General features: G+C 39.4%; 1 protein-coding gene across 1 annotated transcript in view; it reads left to right on the plus strand.

Moving 5' to 3' along the window:
- The window catches only part of LOC114641970 (zinc finger protein 883-like), a gene marked incomplete at its 5' end in the record, with an annotated part of 58,883 nt that extends 36,163 nt beyond the window's left edge, over positions 1 to 22,720 (plus strand). The window contains one exon of the mRNA XM_051921657.1: positions 20,081 to 22,720. Within this exon, the coding sequence (XP_051777617.1) occupies positions 20,081 to 21,175 (1,095 nt within the window). The remainder of the gene's footprint in view (positions 1 to 20,080) is intronic.
- Positions 22,721 to 23,045: the final 325 nt, after the last annotated feature.

The following is a 23,045-nucleotide window of genomic DNA, read 5'->3' on the forward strand; positions in this document are numbered from 1 at the left end:
TTGTTATAGACTGCTGTTAAATGAAAAAAAAAAAGAAAAACAGACACTTTTGGGTGACAATTCACAATGAGTGGACGTGGGATCCGAACCCACGCAAGTCTTATTATGGAGCGGCAACGCTACCGCTGCACCACTACTGTTTTCAGCAGAGTGGACGTATATAATGTATGTTTTTTTTATGGAGCTTTGCAACCTTTAGGCCGATCAGACCATAATATATTACAGCTCATACTCACATATAACCTCATTGTCCAGCAGCTGCCAGTCACCACCAGGACCATTCAGGAATGGACAACAAAGGCTGGGGAGACTCTGAAGGACGCCTTTGAGAACACTGAGTGGGATATTCTTTGTGACTCACACAGCCAGGACACTGAGGGTCTCAGCCACCGTATCACAGATCACATCAATCTTTCTGTGGATAGCACTGTCCTCACAAAGGCAGGGTGCTGTTTCCCCAACAACACAATCACAAAAAACTTGAAAGGCTGCTGAAAATGTAAAACTTGCAGGTCTGGAGATAAAATCAAGGTGGTGCAGTCAGAACTGAAGCAACAGCTCTGTGAGTGGAGAGCCCACAACAGACACAAACGTGACCACAAGTTACAACAAAACAACATGAAGTGTGGAATGGGGTGAGGATCATGACAGGCAGCTGTAAAACATGCAGAGGAAGGGCATAAGAGCAGAGACAATGAACTGAAGTGGATCTTCAAAAGGTTTGACTCATTCTTGTCAATGAACAGCAACAGCACTGGGTATGGGGTTCACAGGAGGATTCACTTAGTTCGTTACTGGGCTGAAGAACGCGAACGCGCCGCGCGCCCGTCACTCAAGTCACGTGCGGTAGGTTCTGGAGGTTCTGCTCCAGCTTTATAACACACTGGTGAGACCTCATCTCGAGTCCTGTGCACAACACGGTTATTTAATTACAAATTCGTTTGGGTCAGATTTTCAAACCAAGAAATTTATCTGGGACAGACATTTTCAGTGGCCAGTAAACAGACTAATTTTAAAACAACACAAATGAATGTGCTGACAAACAAGTCATGTTTATTCATTGTTACCCTTTTAAATTTGGTTAGATCTGACACAGGCACATCAAAAAGTGCATAAAAATCAATTAAAACGCTACAATAGAACAGAATCTGAAGTAGTAGCAATACTGTGCTTTTTATTCAGCTTTTGAAATTAAAAAATATAAACATTTTGCTCACATCTGACCAAGGCATATCTCAGAGTTCATAAAAATAAAAAGTGCACAATATTAGCAATAAAATTTGTTTCCCTTTTGAAATAAAATAAATATTTTGGTCATAGATGACCCAGGCACATCACAAAGTGTGTTTATCAGATTAGACAAGCACTACCACTGCTCTCAAAGCTCTCAGCGCACAAAGCCATGACAAGTGATAACAGCGACTAACACACGTGAACACAACGACTACTGCACTCTGAGAAAACACACAGGAGGTTGTCCATGATCAGACAAACAAACGGTTCTGTGGCAGCACCAAACAAACGCAGCTCCTCCGTTGACTCTGTTGATTAAATAGGCTCCCATAAGGCAGTCGGACACTGAGCCACCCAGCCTCTCTCCAGGCATAGCCCACTGTCACGTGACCCTATATCGACCGCTGGGTGACGTCATCCAAAGCGACGGCTACTGTAGCCACGCTGCCACTGTCTTGCTTTGTGAAACGCTACAGACGCAGGGCTGTTACTGAGTGAGACAGAAGTGTGAACGAGTTCAGAAAGAATCTCATCGTCACGAGGCAGACAGTAAGTGTTCTGGATTTTGGGGATGCACTTTATGGACGTGTGAGTTTTCATTCGCTCCATTAGAATCGCCGCGCGCGATCTGAGTAAGAGTCGAGCGGCGCGTTCGTGTTAGTTAGCCCCCCGCTGAACTTTGCTCGAGTGAATCCTCCCGTTGCCATCCGCGTGTTGTTTCTGTTCATTGGTATCAGCGGTTCACGTAACGTGGCTAAGTCCCAAATTTTAAATCGTAGCACCCAGTCACACCGCTGGCGCCTGTTCATTCATCTCCGTGTGTTCCTTTTGTCGATTCCTTCTCGAATCGCAGACATCGAGGAGACGGCCATTGCACACGTACGGCGCTTTGATTTTTGCCTTTGTTTCTCTTTTGTCCCTCCGTGGTGTCCCGTTCAAAGACAGTCGCGGAGGTGGTGACCGGCTGGCCATTAAAAGAATAGTGAGGAGTCAGATTAGTAAAAGTGAAAATCGAACTGGAGTCCATGACCGTGGAGAAGAGTCTTAGAGAATACGAGCTGAGAACAAATACTAAGATATAGTGAGCGAAAACGGCAGTGCTGCCACGAAGAAATTCGCCTTTAAGAGTATAAATTATATGACCTTAACTGGTAAAGGTTTGCAGTCAGTATCTGTATTTACACTCACGGCCTCAAACCTGCTTAACCCAATGCAGACAGCAGACATTTACATGCATTGCTTGAATGGACACTTAAATGGGTGTCTTTTTTCCCCATTTAACTTGTATCAAATATGACAAACTCACATGTTTCAGTGCTAAAGCCAAACCAGTAATGTCTGTTAGTAAGTATTAGAGAAGTTAATAGAGATTTGTGGTTTGTGTTACTGCCTTACAGTTCTAGCTGACTGAATTTGAATCTCGGCCTGTTTTTTAAGTCTCTATGCAGTTTCCATGTCTGCTCTTTTATTCTTATTTTCTCCACTTCTCTAAAGATGCTCAGGTTTAGTGGCCTGGCAAATCTAACTTGTCTTGGTGTGGTTGTGGACTTGAATGTGAGTGTACCCTATGTGAGTGTCTGTATTTGGCTCCTGCCCTTTACAGGTACTCTGGTTTTATTTCTGCACCCCAATAACTTCTATTTGTGTTTGTTTTGGCTACTTATACATGTGACTTTATCATACAAACCCAACCAGGCTGTGTGGGTGACCCCATGTGCCACTCTTAGGTGAACACCACTGTCAGGACTGGCATCCTTCTTCTGGCCAAGACCCACTTTCATTTAATTAGAATTTTCATGAAGGTCAATAATGAGACGCTTTTACTCTGGACTCCCCTTTTAATAGTAATACATTTTATTTATACAAGGCGCCTTTCAGAGAACTCAAGGACAATGATCAAACAATAAATAAATAAAAGACACAATTATAAACAACTTAAAACATCAGAAAATCTAAAAATTAAAACCAAATAAAACCACTGTAATCATAAGGAAAAATAAAAAGCCATTTTAAACAGATGCTTTTTAAGTTTACATTTGAAGGATGAATATGATTTTATGTTTGAGCTCCGCAGGTAATGAATTCCAGAGCTTGGGAGCAGAACGGCTGAAAGCTCTGCTCCCCATGGTGGTTAGACGGGCAAAGAGGGTCTGTCAGATGGATGGAGGAAGAGGATTTAAGGTTACGGGAGGGAATGGCAACATGAAGAAGGTCAGACAGATATGGAGGTGCAAGATTATGAATGGCCTTAAATGTTAATAGCCGAATCTTAAAATTAGTTAGAAAGTTGATCGGGAGCCAATGAAGCTGCTGCAAGACCGGAGTAATATGGTGAATAGATGGGGTTTGAGTAATGATGCGTGCTGCAGAATTCTGGACTAACTGAAGCTTATGAAGAGATTTATTAGGGAGACCAAAGATGAGTGAATTGCAATAGTCCAGCCGAGAAGTGACAAGACTATGAACAAGAATGGTAGTGGTGTGAGGAGTGAGGGAGGGGCGAATGCGATTAATATTACGTAGGTGGAAGTAAGCAGACCGGGTGATATTATTAATTTGAGATTGGAAAGATAGAGTACTGTCGAGGATGACACCCAGACTCTTGACCTGAGATGATGGGGGAAACAACAGAGTTATCAATAGTAAGAGAAAGATTATTGGTTTTGGATAATGATGATTTTGAACCAATGAGGGGAACCTCAGTTTTGTCACTGTTTAATTTAAGAAAATTCGAAGAAAACCAGGATTTAATTTCAGCAATGCAGTCAATAAGCGAGGGTGGTGGTAAAGAGGAGATGGGTTTACTAGCAAGGTAGAGCTGGGTGTCATCAGCATAACAGTGAAAATTAATGTTTTATTTATGAAAAATATTGCCAAGGGGAAGAAGGTAAATAATAAAAAGCAGAGGCCCCAGGACAGAGCCCTGGGGCACACCAGAAGTAACAATGGTGGGTTGGGATGTGAAGATTTTAAGCTGAATGAACTGAGTGTGGCCTGAGAGGTAGGATCTAAACCATTCAAGTGGAGTGTGAGTAATGCCAATCAAAGATAATCTATTAAAGAGAGCGGTATGACAAATAGTATCAAAGGCCGCACTCAGATCAAGGAGGATGAGAATAGTGATTAGATCAGAGTTTCAGCAGCCATAAGGAGGTCATTGGTAATTTTAACAAGTGCCGTTTCTGTACTGTGAAGTGGGCGAAAACCAGACTGGAACTTTTCATATCGATTATTGTGAGATAAATGGGTGTGAAGTTGGATGGCTACTATTTTTTCAAGAATTTTGGAGATAAAGGGCAAGTTAGAAATGGTAAGAAAATTATTGAAATTAGTAGGATCAACACCAGGTTTTTTTAGTACTGGGGTTTAGCAGCAGTTTTAAAAGATGAGGGAATAATACCAGTAGTAAGAGAAGAGTGAATGATGGCAGAAATGAGAGGGACTGGAGAGGGGAGGCAGGCTTTAACCAGAACTGTAGGCAGGGGGTCCAGCTGACAAGTAGATAACTTAGATTTGCAGATGAGATCTGAGATTTCAGAGGAAGTGGGAAGCTGGAAAGAAGAAAGAGTGAATAGGCAAGTGTAGTTCAGAAGGAATACAGAGAGGATCTGGACCGAGGTGCTGATGTAGCCTTTAGATTTTCTCATTAAAAAAGGACAAAAGAGAATTACAGAAAGCAGTTGAGTAAAGGTGAGATGGTAAAGAGTCTGGAGGTTGTGTAACATTATTAAGTAAAGAAAACAAAGACTTGGTGTTACCTGTATTACAAGTGTTGTGATGTGAGATTTTACATATAACTTGATAAATATTCTGTATGTCTTTATGTCTTTATTTGATTTTTAGGCAAAGCAATGTAATTTAGTATTACTTTGGTGAGAGGCATTCGTGTTTGCTCCCCCCCTTTTTTACGACTGAGTTTTTTTGAATTTTACGACAGGATTTGGGGGAAGATGTGCCTTAAACCAGTTTGGTTAGTGTTTCTTTGCTTAATTCATTTCTACCCCCCGCAGGAAAGACTTAGACATAAAGTCTTGGGGGTGGCAGGTTTTAAGATGTTGTATTCCCCCATTGGTCTGAGGTATGGCTGTTTGGAATTGGCTTGTCTCAGAGGCCTTTAAGTACTACGACACCCTATTGGCTGTAGGGGTTGGCCAGAAAATCTGTATATTTACTTGTTTAACCTCACACACTCTCTCTTACTAACCAACATCTGAAAGAAGCATCTCTTTTGCTAACCTAAGACGACACAATGAAGAGCACAGCTCAGCAGCCATTTTGAACAGGCATGTGGCTGAAAGCTGAGTACCAGTGATGCCTTAATGAGAGATATTTAAGTAACTGCAAGTTTGTGTGCCACCTGAACTACATATCACCATTTAATCAGGTTGTATGGTTGCCAATATTCAAATGTACTTTGCATTTTGTTATTATTTATGAATATTATCAGTAATACATTATTTTATGTGTAACTTCTGCTTGTCTTTTTACTACATCTGATTGCCTGAGGTTATAGATATAGAAGGGAAGGTGGGGATAAGTTATATACAATAATACCTTATAAACAGTGGTAAGTCTGTGAGATTAGGCATTCTAAGGCTACATAATAATAATAGAATAGGGGAAAGTAGAGCAATATATATTACTCTACCAAGACAAAACAGCAAGTAATCGAGTGTAATAATTACATTTGGTTTGGGCTATACAATCCTTGTAATAGAGTACATGATTTTTATACATCTCTTTGTGTACAAAGAGTCCGGATTTTTTATATAAACTTTCAAGTTGCCTGCCCTTAGCTTTAAGAAGCCGAAGTTCAGGCATAAACCAGGGGGCAGAAAAAGAAACAGATCTATTTTTTAGCGGAGCAAGAGAATTAAGAATACCATTAAGACAAGTGTTATAATATGAGACCAGTTCTATGGGAGTGGAAAAATTATAAAAGTCCATTTGGGAATCAATTCTAAAAGACAGCAAATTCAAGTTAAGATTCTTAATGTTACGAAAGGCTATGAGACATGGAAGCTTAGGAACAGAAAAGGTAAGTTTGGCATTGAATGAAAGGAGAAAATGATCGGTTATAGTGAGTTCATCTGCTGTAAGATCGAGAGGAACAACACCAGAGCATCAGATCAGGTCCAAGATTTGCCCTTTACAATGGGTAGGAACATCAGTGTGCTGCTGGTATCCAAAGCTTTCCAGGCAAGATAAAAAGTCTCTAGTGAGAGGGATATTGATATTGTCCAGATGTATATTAAAATCCCCCAGCAGAATTATATTTGGAGTAATTATAGATAAATGGGTAAGGAAGGTAGCAAGATCGTTCAAAAAATTGTTGTTTGACTTAGGAGGATGGTAGACAGTTGCAATGATGGTAGGAATTGGCCCACACAGTTGATTCAAAAGAGCTAACAGCAGGAGCAGGCAACGGCAGGACTTTGCACTTCTCGCGATAAATTATCGTGACACCTCCTCCACTGCCAAATGCACGGGGTTGACATCCATCCACCCATTATGCAACCCGCTGAATTCGAACACAGGGTCACGGGGGTCTGCTGGAGCCAATCCCAGCCAACACAGGGCACAAGGCATGAACCAATCCCAGGCAGGGTGCCAACCCACCGCAGACGGGGTTGACAAGTGTAAACAAACCTCGGTTGCATTCATTAAGTTTTGAAAAGTCTTGAGGTTTCTGCCAAGTCTCGGTTAAACAGAGAAAGTCATACTTACGGTCAATGAGGAGATCCTGAATGAGATGTCCCTTGCTCGTGAGTGAGCGGATGTTCAGTAGACCAAAGCTGACAATGTTGCTGTCGCATTTGACAGTGGTGTTAGTCGACCGAGCTAAGCTGGCCAACACGCTATGGTCAGCGTTCCTATCTGTGTTATGTGGAGGGTGCCGAAAATCAGACCAAAAAGAGTTAATTCCTTTCGAGGTATCAATAACCCTTTTAGGGTTACACATAGCAAACTGGTCCATCAGAAGCAGAAATGGAGCGTTAAGAAAGACTGAAGCACACAAGGCCTCCACCATTACAATCTCACAATACTGGGAGGTGCTGCTGTTTAATAGGAGTTTATTAATGTGTTAAGTACTAAAATATTTGTGATGTGCGCAGAGTGTACTTAAACAAGATGAAGCTGATAAACTTGAAACTTATTTCAAAGTTGTTGATAATGGCAAAGTTGTTTTGAAGAATGTTTTTTGTCCTGGATCATGCCAGACTTGCCACCAGTCACTGATCTCATCACCTGACCACGTTAATTTAAACAATTGTCACATTTAGTGATTGTGTGCCGACCATTCAGCAGAGTCGTACTCAGCCCTGTTTCTAACAACCAATAGCATGCTGCTGATGACACCTGTGGTGTACAAAGGGTTAACAGCTGTAGCTCTTCAGCAGCAATCTTCACCTTTTATTTTTTTCCCCTTTTGTTTTGCCATCTGAAACACGAAATAACAGAAAGAGGAACATCTCTTATTTTTGTTAGGTTCAAAACCTGCAGTTTCTTAGCACTTAACTCTATGCCTTCTACTTCAGGGAAACATTCACTGGTTGTCTGCTCTCCTGCACACACAGTCTGCCCCTAAGACTAAAAACAAAATCAAACCTGTTTAAATTTATCTTTGCGAGTCGCAGGCTACTTGAAGTCAGACATTGGGTGTCTCACATTAGGCGGCCATCTTTACAGGGACACACTGCCAACTGCCTCCATCTCACTAAGATTATGTAAATGAAGGCTGTGACTTGAATAATGGTTTTGGATTTTGTAAGCTTGGGGCAGTTTCACATTAGACAAGTTGACCAGCGATTGAAAGCTCCTCCTTCATATGCCCCTGTTTTTTAACATAATCCTCAGGCCTAACTTGTATAAACCTTCCTTAACATTAACTATTAATAAAATTCAGGACCCTAACAGTATTGAATGTTCAATCAAAGTAGTGAATACTGTTGACACACAACTGTGCAAGATGGCCTCCTTCTTTTTCTACCCTGATGGACCCTCCTTTTATTCCCAAAATCATTTTACAGCTAATGTGACATGAAAAGTGATGAGTTACTGTGTGATTGCTATGAACTGTCTGACTTAACATCAGCTTTAACTAACAGGATGTTATTAAAAATTAAATGTCCTCAGATCTGAATGATGCAGTTTTAATGGAATTGATTCCTGTTTTTTTCCACAGAGAGATAAAACTCTGCCATTTACTGTAACATTTAAATGGATGTGAAAGAGGAGATGTGTGAGGCTGACCTGAATATCATGGAGGAGAGGATCATAAATGTTAAGGAGGAGGACTGTGAGTGGGAGAATTTGGTCATTAAGGAAGAGGTCTGTGAACTGGGGTCAGTGTGTGTTAAAGAGGAGTGTGTCAGCACTGAGACTGTCAAGGAAGATGACCTTCATTTTGGAGATCAAGATGGAGCAGTGACCGAGTTAGGTTTTTCTCAAAGAAGACATTCTTCATCTCTGGAGTCTTCTATCAGTGTAAAATATGAATCATTACAGTCTGATAGAAAGACGACTGAAGAAATTTCATCTCCTAGGACTGAGGAAAGTCAGCCATCACCTAAGATGTCATCTGAAACAAGTAAGTGTAAAATAACAATCGGTGTACATTTTAGAGTCAGGGTTATGGGTCTGAAATTGCTGTCTTGTGCTTTTTAAAGAAACTTAGACAAAAGTTCAAACTATATTAAACACCGCAATTTCACTACAGTTTAAAGGGTTTAGGACTCTGCACTTCTTCAATTATTGTTTGTAACATTATGCAAACACTCTAAGCCTGATTTTGGTAAAAAAAAAAAAAAAATAAGTTTGTGAACCCTTTCGAATTCTTTTTATTTCTCCTAATTCTGTGGTCTGATCTTCAGTTAAGTTCCTATAACAGACAAACACAGTCATCTTAACTAATAACAAACAATGAGACCCTTGTCATTCCTGAATACATTGTTTAAACATGGGAACAGTCCAGTTTGTGACCCCCCTGCCTTTAGAAACTTTCTGATTCTCCTTTAGCTGTAATGACCTTCACCAAACATTTCCTGCAACTGCCACTCAGGGTTCAATTTCTTGTCTCTTCATCATTTCGAAAGTTTTCAGTTCCTTTATGTCTCAGAGATTCCTTCAGTGATCAGCTGATTTCAGGTAAAGCCAACGAATCCTAAGCTCTTCGTTTTGATTTGCCGGTCCTGAACACCAGCTTTCTTCTGTTTAAGCCTTTCTCTTGTTGACTTCTTTTCTTTCAGCTGTTTGTCTTTTTCATTCCCTAACTTCTCTCAAGCTTTCACTTTCATGACTTCTCCTATCAGATTTCTTTCTAACAATTTTTAATTCAGTGCTACATTGATGATGGCATCCTGTCCTGGTCCTGCAGAAGCAAAAAAAGCCCCAAACTGTGATTCTACCATGAGGTGGGTGATAAAAATGGTGTGCAGTGATCTTTTACCTCCACACCACTGTGAATTGGGAACACACACATGGTGACATGGGGATTCAGGCAATCAAAAGACCCACACACCAGACCAGGGGTGACATTTATAAAACATTGCATGGAATTGAGTGTGAAAATATGCACACACAAAAAAACCCAAAAAACTGGAAAATGTGTACGCCCAGAAAAAAATCGGGTTTATAAACCGGATGTATGCACATTACTACAAACTTTACTTTTTATGAATCATAGTCACTTTTTAAATATGTATATGTGAACACTCCTTTACCTGCCACCCTGAAAACATTCACCTATGGAGCCTACTAATCCATCACCTCTGTATGCAATCATGATGCTGCAGAACTTCATTAGCTGGTAGATCTGCCTCTTCCTCCTGACACTTGGAGACCCCATCACCTGCATTCGAGAATATCTGGCTTTGCTCTTCATCTGAGAGTGAAAGATTACACATGTAGTTACAATGCCTCTCCTCTCTGCTCTGGGGTTCAGGAAAAGTGTAGGGCAAAACTGTCTGTGCAGGAAGACACTGTCACCTGCCGCATGTAATGACATGATTGCTGTTATAATGAATAGGTCAGGTCATATGAAATACTGAGGGATCAGCAGGTTACTTCACCAACACATACTTCACCATGTAAAGCAACATCACTTCTGTCAAAGCTACTTTGTCTCAAAATAAATGAATCGTGGTTTGAGTGAGGTCATGGAGATGTGACATTTGTCAGGCACATCTTAGATGACTTGTGTATTAATGGAATGTAACTGCTTACGGTTAACAAAAGCAGCTTCAATCTTGCTAGGTGCCCTTTCTGCAATATGAATGCAGTAAAGTGTTCCAGTTGTGTTAGGAGAGCTGGACACAGCTGCAGATTGACTTTTTGTGTTGGCAAAAACATGTCGTATTATGTGTGTACACTCACACCGTACCAAAACGAGATGTAGTGCATCAGCAGTCAGTTAATGGCTTCCAGCACAGCAGGCATAATGGAGTGAAGCGAAGAGACATCAACTGGCAGATATAAAGTGATGACAATGTAGAATTTCTTCAGTGCCAATATGTATCATTGGCTCTCCTAATGGGTACTAAAATACAATCTGTACATCATAGATCCAATTTTTGAGGTGTCATGATTGTCACATCAATGCACATTATAATAAAGGCTTGGTGAATTGAATTATTCTTGCGAGTCATCATTTAGCTGGTTTGGCTGCCTTTTCCTCTTTGTTCAAGGGTGTCGTCATTTCCCAGTTACTATAAATATGTTTGTTCCTCTGTTAAGTTTCTTTTGTAAACCTTGAAGTTTGTATGGGAGGTTGCATACACACTTTTCAAGTCCAGTTTTATGTGTATGCAAGCTTTATAAATGAGGCCTTAGGACCTTCACTAGCCTATCTATAGATAGGTCTCAACCCAGGCAGCCTTACTCCAAACTCAACATGAGGCTTCAGCATGCACAGGCCCAAAATGGATTGTTGGCTTAAATAGTTATAATAAAGCACTCATCAAATGTCACTAAACAACTGAAGGACCATTTCCCTGATATCAAATATAAACGCTGGGGGTGGTCCTTCAGAAGTGACATTGGTGTGACCCCACCTCTTAGGGTCTCACCCACAAAATACAAAGATATTTTGGTAATTAATAAACACAATATAAACAAAACTTGAAATTACATAATCAGAATGCAAAGGCAGGTAATATTTTAAAAAATTTGAAAGCACTAAATAAGCAAAGATTTTCTTTTAAATGCCTATTTGCTCTCCAAGAATTATTTTTATTGCCCTTTGTTATAATTTCCCAGCTTTATTCTCCTCTTACTTTCTTATTATCTGTTCTTGACAATCTTTAAGAGTTATCTTAATGTGATGTTGGGACAGCTTAACTGTTAGCTAAACTAACAACCTTGATGGTCTGATGAATGGTCTCCTCGTGTCTGTTACATTTCTTATGTTCTTGTTCTGTATGTTCAAGAGCAGATCTTTATGAAGAAGAGACGGCTTTTCAAGAACCCACGTTTCATTCCTTTTATTTGTCTCTAAGCCACACCTCCAGTCTCCTCTCATTGGTTGAACACCTGACTAGACGGGACTGTAAAGGTTTAAATGACGTGTTCAGCATTGACAGTCCAGTTTGTGTGTTATGAGTTCAGGTTAATTGTTTGTGTCTGTTATTGTAGTGCAGTTGAAGATCAGACCACATTCTCAGGAGGAATTTGGGCAAAAAATCAGGAGATGCCAAGGGGTTTGCAAACTTTTTCTTACATCTGTAAAGCTATTTAAATTCTATTGAAGATTTTAAGCAACACATTCTTGGAGCTTCTTAATCCAACCGAGCGTCCATCTCTGTGCATCTTTAGCAAACAGTCTTGTGTTTGGCCTGTTTGTATTGTAATGTGTACAAGAACACAGAGACACAGTTGGTAACCAGTTTTGGGTTAATTTTGCACAAACATTAAGATGTTGTTCTTTACACAGAGAACAGCAGAAAATAAAATAAGCTACCAAGTAGTGGGGTAGACAGTAGAAGAGCTGTGCTGGGCTGAATGACCTGTTATCATCCAGGTTGTTCTCATAGAGCTGCAGTCACGTGAGAGAACATTGAAGACTTTTTTGTTGCCTTAGCTCTTCTCTGTGTATTGCTTTATCTCCCTTTCTCGTATAGCAGGCCTTTTTGTGCTTTACTATAGTATTGTTTAAGTTTTAATTTCTCCAGCTTTGACTTGTCTATCATTTAATGGTAGATGTTCAGGTTGCTCAGCTAGTGCTGTATTTCAGCTGATGGAAAAAGAAAGACATTGAAAGGTGGAGTTTAGATTTTCATGGGACTTTTTACATATGCACTTGAGAAGTCTTGGTGTGTTAGAATGTTAATGTTATTTATTGATTGTCATGAGTATCAAGTTGTGTTTAGTAAAGATTTACTCCATAATAATCATGTGATTATTATGACATCATATTGGTGATTGTTTTAAGGTTGGCTGGAGTATTTGAAATTGCAGAAGAAGTCCTGTGTTTGCACTTTTTCAAACAGATTGTTTTCTTTCTGATTTCTTTGTTTAAGAATTATGTGCTTTTTTTTTTTTTTTTTTTTTTTTTGGAACTCCTGGATTAGACAAAAAATCAGTTTGACTTTCAGTTCTCCCTTTTGGCTCATAGTTTTGGTATCCTCTGCTTATTTTCTTCTTAGTGTCTTTGCCATTTTACTATTCACAGTATCTCTCTCTCTCTCTCTCTCTCTCTCTCTCTCTATAGTGTGTGTGTGTGTGTGTATATATATATATAATATATATATATATATATATTAATATATATTAATATAAATTCACTAAGCAGCCAACCACAGCACGCAAGACTGAGCCACGGCCACCAACTCACAGAGCCCCACCCACCAACTCTAAGACCATGGGATATGCCCAACAGAGCACCGCCCACCTACTGTAAACCTCTTCCTGCGTCATGGGATACTCACGACCGCGTCCACCCTCGCAAACTGTTTTACACACTGCATACAGCGATTCCCATCCGCGACCAACATACTTTCTCTTAGATGGTCCTGCAGGAACAGGGATGACCGTTGTCTACAAAAACCTGATTCATACCATACTAAGAGTTTTTGTTGGCTTGCCTGCCTGCTCGCCTGCGTGACTGTTACCAGCATTCACTGCAATGTACTGGAGTGTAAAACTATCACAGCTGCTACCTCACAAACTGTCCTTATTCCCTGGATTTCCCTGACCCCATCAGATTCAAATTTGCCTTTTACTTTTACACGCAGACAATTTCCTGTTAGATTAGTCTTTGCAATGACAATTAATTAGGCACGGGGCCAAACTTTCAAAAAGACATGCTTCTATCTGCCAACTCTAAGACCATGGGATACGCGCGACAGAGCCCCGCCCACCAACTCTAACCCTCCTTCCGCGTCCACCCTCGCTCTCGAGGCATGCACACTGCCTGCTCATGTGCCCTCATGCAACACCTCACCAAACACCGCCTCAGTTGCTTTCGTCTCTGCTACAGTCCACATGCGCCATTGAGCCACATTGACGTTTCATTGTTCTTTTCGCTTCCGGTTGCTTTTCTATATATAATCCACCAAGTCGCCTGACCATGGGATACGAACGACAGAGCTCCGACCGCCAATTCTAACCCTCCTCCCGCGTCATGGGATACGCACAACAGAGCCCCGACCGCCAACTCTAACCCTCCTCCCATGTCCACCCTTGCCCTCGAGGCACTGCTTGCTCATGTTCCCGCCCCCAACACCTCACCAAACACATCTTCACTCGCTTTGGTCTGTGCTAAAGTCCACATGCAGCTGTGAGCCACGTTGACTGTTCATTTGCCTACTATGGCCACTGCTTCAAATGTATTTCATGGAAACAACACTTCTTTCAATGTTATACAAATTCCTGCATCAGGTAACTGTTTGCTTTTATCATTCGTTTTTTTCTGGAAAAATGTCATCGACGAAACTGTTGCTCTCGAACTTTGCAACACGGCTGTCACCTTTGTTTGCCAACATTGGGATAACTTCGGCGACATGCTGTCTGTTGTTATTAGTCACGGAAGCATAGTCATACAGTCTGCTCAACAATACGCTGACTACATGAATACTTCCGGAGTTTATGGTGGCGAGGCAGAAATTGTGGCGATGTCCCAAATACTTCCTCACAAACTGTCCTTATTCCCTGGATATCCCTGACCCCATCAAATTCAAATTTGACTTTTACTTTTACACGCAGACAATTTCCTGTTAGATTGGCCTTGGCAATGACAATTAATAAGGCACAGGGCCAAACTTTCAAAAAGATATGCCTTTTATCTGCCAAAACCAGTTTTCAGTCGTGAACAATTGTATGTTGCTCTCTCCAGAGTTCCATCTTTTCCTGCACTGTCGTATCCTCAAACCCACCCCATTTGGACAACTGTGTCTTTCAGGAAGTGTTCACCCATCAATAAATAATTATGCGCCGTATGCTACGCCGCGGGTTGGCTACTACACATTATTATCTATGTGGTATAGATTCTGAATTGACCACGTACAAGAACTTGGGAGTAAAGACCACTGTAAGGAGCTCTGGACAGGAGTTTGTTGGTGTTTGTAATGATGACAGCCCTAGTAGTCTTTAGAGGATAGCAGTAGTAAGGGAAACTGTCAAGTTGAAGAATGAAGCCTTTAATGTAATCTTAGCAGGAACATCTCCTGATGTGAATGAAATTAATCAAAAAGGTGACAGACGCCTGCAATTGATTAATAAAAACCCACAGAATGAATAATTAAGACTTCATTTGCATACATGAACTTATATTAAATTTAATACACAGTAAAATGCAACACATTTAATTTCAGTTAACATAGTGCACGTCCATGACTATTATAAAGGGCTGTATAAGTGAGACCGGTGTGAGATAAAGCTGACCAGTCCTGGTTTCACTTGCCACTCCTCATCCAGAGCAGACACTAATACGAGTAATGGCTCTGATCTCGGGTTTCTTCAACTTATAATTTTTTTCCTAGATAAATGGTGCTCCTATGGGTCAGTACATTAATACTTCACTTTGTTCATTCTTCTGTATTGCTTTAGTGATTTAAATGCAAAATATATACCAAAATAGCTTATTTAGGAGTCCACATGATGCTCAATTGAATAATGGCTGTATTGTAAGAGTACTCCATGACACTATCCTTCAATTACTGTTGTTACAAATTAATCTAAAAAATGAATCAACATAACTTTTGTGGTTTTTGGTGTGACATATGAATTGTTCAGATCGGAAGACGCGCCCTGGTTCTTTGCATTCAAGGCCAGTAAAGAAGCCCAGAGGAGTTTGACTGAGGATGGCATGGCGGCTGATAACTCCGGAGCAGTTTCCACTGTTAATCAACAGGCAGCCTTTATATCGAAGCAAAATGGAGTTCTAAGTGTGACCTGAATGCATCAGAAGAGAGGAGGTTATCTGACCTTCTTAGTGATATTGTAGAAATTAGAAACGAAAAGCAGAAACTCCTGTCAGTTTTAATTCAGGTCTGTACTCAAATTGTGCAGCATCCCATGGAGAATACAGTCCTTTTATGCTGAGACCCAATATCCACATAAGAAACTTCCCAGACAATAACATGGATCAAGGAGAGGCAAAATCAGAATTATTGGAGTTCCATATAATAAGAGTGGGAAAATGGTTGACTTTATGAAGAAATAATGGCTTTTTTGGTTTTCAACCATTTCTAATTTCATAGGCACATAGAATATATACCAGGAAAAGTGACATGTCTACGTCCAGTTATGACTGAGTTACTATTCTGAAAGATGCACACAAAAATTCAAATGTAACTTTTGAAGGATGGACGGTCTAATTTTACTCCCAATTATTCAGTTAACACCACACCAACCCCACAAGACCTCATCTCTGGTGATCAACAATGCTCCACAAATTGATCTTTCTGCTTTCCTGTTTTCTCTGGCCAAGCTTCAGACTTCTTCACTGGGGGGCAGCGGCATTTCACTGACCCTCAACAGACGCTCGGTGTCCTTGACTCCATGTCACTGGTGCTTGACCGCTTTGACTGTTTTATGTATAATATACCAGTACTGCTTAGAAATTTTCCTGAATATTGATTCATAATGGCTGCTTCTTCCTTTTTTTCTTTTGTGTATTTTGTGTGTACATACACGTGTGATTAGAGAGTCATTGCCAGTTATGAGAGGTCAGGACCTTTCATGCTCCACATACTGTCAACCCACAATTGTTTAATATTTTCTTTCATGTCATATTTATTTTCAGATGTGTTTTTTCATATTTTCACCTCATTGACTCTTGTATTGTGAATGTAGGGGTTAGGATGGGATTGTTTACTGAGCTCTCTCCATGTTCGCCCATTCATAATGTAAATGTGACACTGTTCCCCTAGCTTAGGCATCATCAGATGGATACTCATTACTTCATAAGTGTAGAAATTCTGGTCGAGGAGGAGGCCTTGGAATAATTCATTGTAACAAAGTGCAAATCACATCTAAAAATTTAGGCAAGTTTACATCCTTTGAGGCATTCATTTTAAGTAATAAAACCGATTGCAACCCAATTATAGTGCTAGTCTACAGACCTCCAGGGCCATATTCATTGTTCATGACTGAATTTAGCAACCCTTTATCTAATTTGGCTATAAATTATGATCACGTAGTACTGATGGGGGATTTTAATGTACACGTTGATGTGGAAACTGACACTTTTAGCAAATGTTTTACTTATTTGTTAAACTCAGTTGGATTTTGTCAGATTGTCAAAGGTCCAAGTCATAATCATAACCACACATTAGATTTAATTATAACTTACAAAGTTGAAATTCAAAATTTAAGTATTACTCCATTAAATTATTTGCGATCACTACTTAATTACATTTCATTTAGTCCTGCCCTTGCCAACGCACTCACAGATTAAAACAATGACAGTGCGACATCTAGATTGTAATACTGCTTCAGTATTTATAGATACTTTGAGTAAGTCGAGTGTAATTGTGTTAAACCATTTAGATCAGTTAACATCAAATGTAAACGTGGAAACAATTTAGACCACCTAACATCACATTATAATGTGACCTTGAGAGATGCTCTGCACACAGTGGCTCTCCTTAAAACAAAAGTGATCAAAGCACATAGAAACTTTCCCTGGTTTAATGAAAACACTCGAGCTCTTCAATTAGAGTGTCGAAAACTGGAGCGCAGATGAAGAACAACAAAGCTACAGGTCTTTCAAATTGTATGGACAGAGAATGTTAAAAAAAATTTAAGAAAGCTCTCCTTAAAGCTCGCTCAGAATACTATTCCTCAATAATAGATAGCAATAATAAAAATCCCTGGGTACTATTTAGAACAGTGGCTAAATTAGCAAATGGGAATTCAGATGTACAGTGCAAAATGCCAACAGATATTAGCAGTACAGACTTTATGAACTTCTTCAATGAGAAAATTAAAAATATAAGATCCCAGCTCTCAGCATCACAGTATAAACCAAATACTAGCTTAGCAGACCCTGTCTCGCATTGCATTCAGCACTTTAGTAATTTTAATCCTGTAACTGAGCAGGAGGTCTTAACTTTAATTTCCAAAATGAAGCCCATTACTTGTTACCTAGATCCAGTGCCAACAAAACTAGTAAAAAGTGCAATGGATGTTCTTGCTATTCTAAACATTATCAGTAGTTCTTTATTGCATGGCACAGTACCTGAAGCACTAAAAGTGTCAGTCATTAAACCATTACTTAAGTCAGACCTAGACGCATGCACACTAAATCATCCATCCATTATCCAACCCGTTATATCCTAACTACAGGGTCACGGGGATCTGCTGGAGCCAATCCCAGCCAACACATTGTGCAAGGCAGGAAACAAACCCCGGGGAGGGCGCCAGCCCACCGCATACTAAATAATTATAGGCCTATTTCAAATGTACTCTTTCTCTCTCTAAAATACTAGAAAAAGTAATCGCCAATCAGCTTCAGTCACACCCTATGCATTACAATTTATTTGAGAAATTCCAGTCTGGTTTCCGCACTGGTCATAGTACAGAAATGGCACTAACGAGGTTTGTAAACAACATTCTGATATCCGCTGATGAAGAAAACTCCACTCTAATTATGTTGTTAGACGTAACTGCAGCATTTGACACCATTGATCATTCTATTCTACTGCACAGGCTAGAAAATGATGTTGTGCTTACATGCACTGTGCTCGCTTGGTTTTGTTCTTTATCAAATCGATTCCAATATGTACAGAAATATGGTGACAGTACTCCGTCATACACAGAAGTACTGGGACCTTTACTGTTTTCACTTTACATGCTTCCACTAGGATCTGTCATTAGGAGACATAATGTTAATTTTCACTCGCATGCAGATGACACCCAGTTATACCTTTTCATTTAGATCAAATGAAGTTTCTCCAATGTTGTCTTTAATTAGTTGTGTCAGTGAATTAAAGGAGTGGATGGATGAGAACTACTTGTCGTTAAACACAGATACAACAGAGATGTTAATTATTGGAGGGAATGACGCTGATCACAACAATATTTTGTCATCATTTAACTCCGTTGGAGTCGCCATTAATTTTACAGAATCATTCCACAATCTATGAGTTATCTTTGACTCTAGCATGTCATTTAAAGCACATATTACAAAGTTGTCCAAATCATGTTTGTTCCATCTTAATAATGTTGGGATATAAAGGCGCTTTCTAAATAAACAGGATTCTGAGAAATGAATTCATGCATTTATTTCTAATACGATTGACTACTGCAATGCTATGTTCACTGGATATTAAAACTGTTCTTTATACAGCCTACAGTTAATCAAAAATGCTGCTGCAAGAATTATTACAAGAACAAGAAAATACGAACACATAACTCCAGTTCTTAAATCTTTACACTGGCTCCTGGTTAAGTTTAGAGCAGATTTCAAAATCCTCCTTTTAACATATAAAGCATTAAATAGTTACTTGTCTGATTTTTTTTTTTTTTTTCTCTTAAACTTTCCCCTCTGCTGAACTCCCATCTTTGGAGTGATTGATGTGTTTTTTTAATTTTATTAATTTACCAAAACTCTCACAAAATGATGGTGCTTTTCTGGAGGACCGTGTTTTAGCTGAGGAAATTAAATCCATTAAATACATTTTAAAATCAGTTTGCAACAAAAAAGCCCCTGACGCAGGTGGTATGAAGGCAGAAGTATATTTTGCATTTTGGCCACAAGTGTCTAGTTTGCTGTTTCAGGTCAGGTGTTGCGTGGGTCTCTGGGCTTTTTCAGTGACCTGCGTGTTTTATTCATTTAAATTGTAGTCTGTTCTCGTTGTATATTTAAAATGTTTTTGCTTTACTATCCTCTGCCTCTTTTTAAAATCAAATTTAAAAAATAATATGGAGTCGGGTGGCTTTGGATTGTTTACAAATATTAAGACACATTCTGTTTAATAAAAGTTCATTTCACATTTTTGACATGACGCTCTCCAGTGTAATGATGGGTTATGACTATTACTTTCTACCTGCAATAATTAACAATATATAATGTTATAATATTTCAAGAATATGATGAGAAAATGATGATGCCATTCTGTAATGTAGTTAAATAAAATCAACAATAGTCTTGTTAATTGTGCCTGTCACATGTGATCTGTTTATTTTACTATTTTAACTTCTTGGCTCCTATAATTGTGCTCATGTGATGAGTAGTTGAAATACAAATGAAAAAAATGAACAAGTTGAGTCTCTATTCACTTGCAACTTAAGTCTTATGATTGCTTATGCTTATCAAAGTTTGTTCATAAATTAAACCAATATTTATTTAGTGTTGTAAGATAATGTCAGTATGAAAGTGGTGGTTAAAAACTAAAAAAAATTATCTTTTAAACTTTATACAGGAATCAAACTTCACTGCTGTTCTGAATGTGGCAAACAGTTTTCAATAAGATGTAATCTTCAAAGGCATCAAAGACTTCACACAGGGGAGAAGCCATATTGCTGTTCTGAATGTGGTAAAAAGTTTTCACAGAGAAGTAATCTTCATAGCCACCAAAGAATTCACACAGGAGATAAGCCGTATTGCTGCTCTGAATGTGGTGAAAAATTTTCACGGAACAGCCTTTTTAAGAGCCACCAAAGAATCCACACAGGAGAGAAGCCATATGACTGTTCTGAATGTGGCAAACAGTTTTCAGAAAGATGCATTCTTCAGATCCACCAAAGAATTCACACAGGGGAGAAGCCATATGACTGTTCTGAATGTGGTAAAAAGTTTTCACATAGAAGCAGTCTTCAGAGCCACCAAAGAATTCACACAGGAGAGAAGCTGTATGACTGTTCTGAATGTGGTAAAAAGTTTTCACATAGAAGCAGTTTTCAGCGCCACAAAATAATCCACACAGGGGAGAAGCCGTATGCCTGTTCTGAATGTGGCAAACAGTTTTCAGAAAGAAGCAGTTTTCAGCGCCACAAAATAATTCACACAGGGGAGAAGCCATATTGCTGCTCTGAATGTGGAAAACAATTCTCTTACAGAAGTCATTTTCACATACACATTAAAACTCACTCAGGGGAGAAGCCGTATTGCTGCTCTGAATGTGGCAAAAAGTTTTCACGGAAAAGCCATCTTAAGAGCCACCAAATAATTCACACAGGACAGAAGCCATATGACTGTTCTGAATGTGGTAAAAAGTTTTCACTGAAATGCAATCTTCAGACCCACCAAAGAATCCACACAAGGGAGAAGCCATTTTGCTGTTCTGAATGTGGTAAACAGTTTTCACAGAGAAGCAGTCTTCAAAGCCACCAAAGAATTCACACAGGAGAGAAGCCATATTTCTGCTCTGAATGTGGCAAAAAGTTTTCACAGAGTAGCAGTCTTCAGAAACATCAAAGAATTCACACAGATGAACACAGTACAATGTTGAGCAGTAGAAGAAATACTTCAGTAAGTTTAATGAAAATAAAAAAGATCTAATTGGGGAAACTACAAGTAAAGTGGTAAATATACTGCCCCCCCTCCAACAGCCTCAGGTGGAAACAGAACTTACTCATGCATGGCTTATGAGGGGTGAACTAAGACCAAAACATGTACACCTCATCATAGGTGCACAAAACAGTGGCTTGGACACAAAGTGGTTCAGATTAAAAATAGAAAAAATAATATAACCCATAATTGTCACTTCTACCACAAAGAGCTAGAAACAGTCACACATCTTGTTGCCTGGTGTGAGGTACTGACTGCTGAAGGATTATAGGCTGCACAACACCACAAAGTGGCCAGGCTCATTCACTGGAAACTCTGCAAGAAGTACAACTTACCCTCACCAGAAAGAAACTGGGACCACAACTCAGACAGCACAATGGAAAATGAGGAGGTGCAGGTCACTTGTAGCACATCAATACTGACTGACTAATAATAGAGGCCAGAAAACCAGATGTAAGAAATCCTGGATAACAGAAGTATTAGTTCCTAGTGATTACTCAGTCCGAAGAATGGAGAGGCAAGAAAGAAACAAAATACCAAGAAATGCAGTCTTGAAATATGACAAGTGAAATGTGGACCGAAAAATAAAAACAGAAGGACTGCCTGTTGTTCTAGGATGAACAGGACTGATAAAGAAAAATGTTCAGGCCCATCTTAACAAATTGCATTACCTCCTTATGGCCTGCATAAAGAAGCCTTATTAGGAACAATGAAGGTTGTACACTGAGTCCTTGTGAGAAACTTAAGGCAGTGAGAAGTTAAACAGTACAATGAGACTGTCCTGACTAAAGAGTGAAGTTCACTCCTGTTTTGATGGTTAGCAAACCAAGAAAATTTGGAAGAATTAAACCTGAGAGAAACTGAATTGCTGTTCTGAATGTGGTAAACAATTCTGGCACAGAAATACTCTTCTGATGAACATTACAATTCACAAAGGAGAGAAGCCGTATGGGTGTTCTGAATGTGGCAAACAGTTTTCATGGAGAAACAACCTTTTGGATAAAACAGCAAGATTTATTTGTATTGCACATTTTCATATAAACAATGTAGCGCAAACTGCTTTTACAAGATGTAATAAGAAGGAAGTTAATATAAAACATAAACAAGACTAGGCAATAATATACAGTATGTAACAAAGAAAAAGGTAATGTTGAATGCCCAAGTGGACAGAAAAAAAGCAAAAAAAAAAAAACTCCAGTTACACCGAAGAGAAGAAAATCAACAGGGGATCCAAGGCCAAAATACTACCTGGCTGCCTCTAGGCATTCTACCTAACATTGTACCTAAATCAGTCCTCATGGTTTACATGCTTCACATGAAGATGTTGATGATGATGGCCATGTGGACACCTGGGACACTCGCCATTCAGTCCATAACCACGAGGCAGTGTGGTATGTTGATCAGAAGGTGGAGGAGCTCATCGTCACCACAGAAGAAATGCAGAAGACAGCAGCGAATAGTACAGATTAGTATGGAACTGCACATCACAGAGGAAAATGATAATCCAGTGTCCATATAGACAAATAGGGATACAACTAAAATGCAGCTATGAAAAGCCATTTTAAAATAATGTGTTTTTATCATTGTTTTTAATGTTCTACAGTATTAGCCTGGTGAATTTTTATTGGTAAAATATTTTAAATTTTAGATGTCTAACAGCAAAAGGCCACATCACCAATTCTTTTCAGATTGGATCTTGAAATTATAAGTAGACCTTCATTTGAAGATCTGAGGTTATGACTGGGAGTGTAAGGGGACAGACATTACAAAATGTAGGACTGGGTGAGATTATTTACGGCTGTGTAAACCATTACAGTCGATCTCCTACTTACAAGCAGGTTCCATTCCAGCAGTCTGTTTG

Source organism: Erpetoichthys calabaricus, assembly GCF_900747795.2.
Source record: "Erpetoichthys calabaricus chromosome 1 unlocalized genomic scaffold, fErpCal1.3 SUPER_1_unloc_18, whole genome shotgun sequence".
Taxonomy (NCBI): Eukaryota; Metazoa; Chordata; class Cladistia; order Polypteriformes; family Polypteridae; genus Erpetoichthys; species Erpetoichthys calabaricus.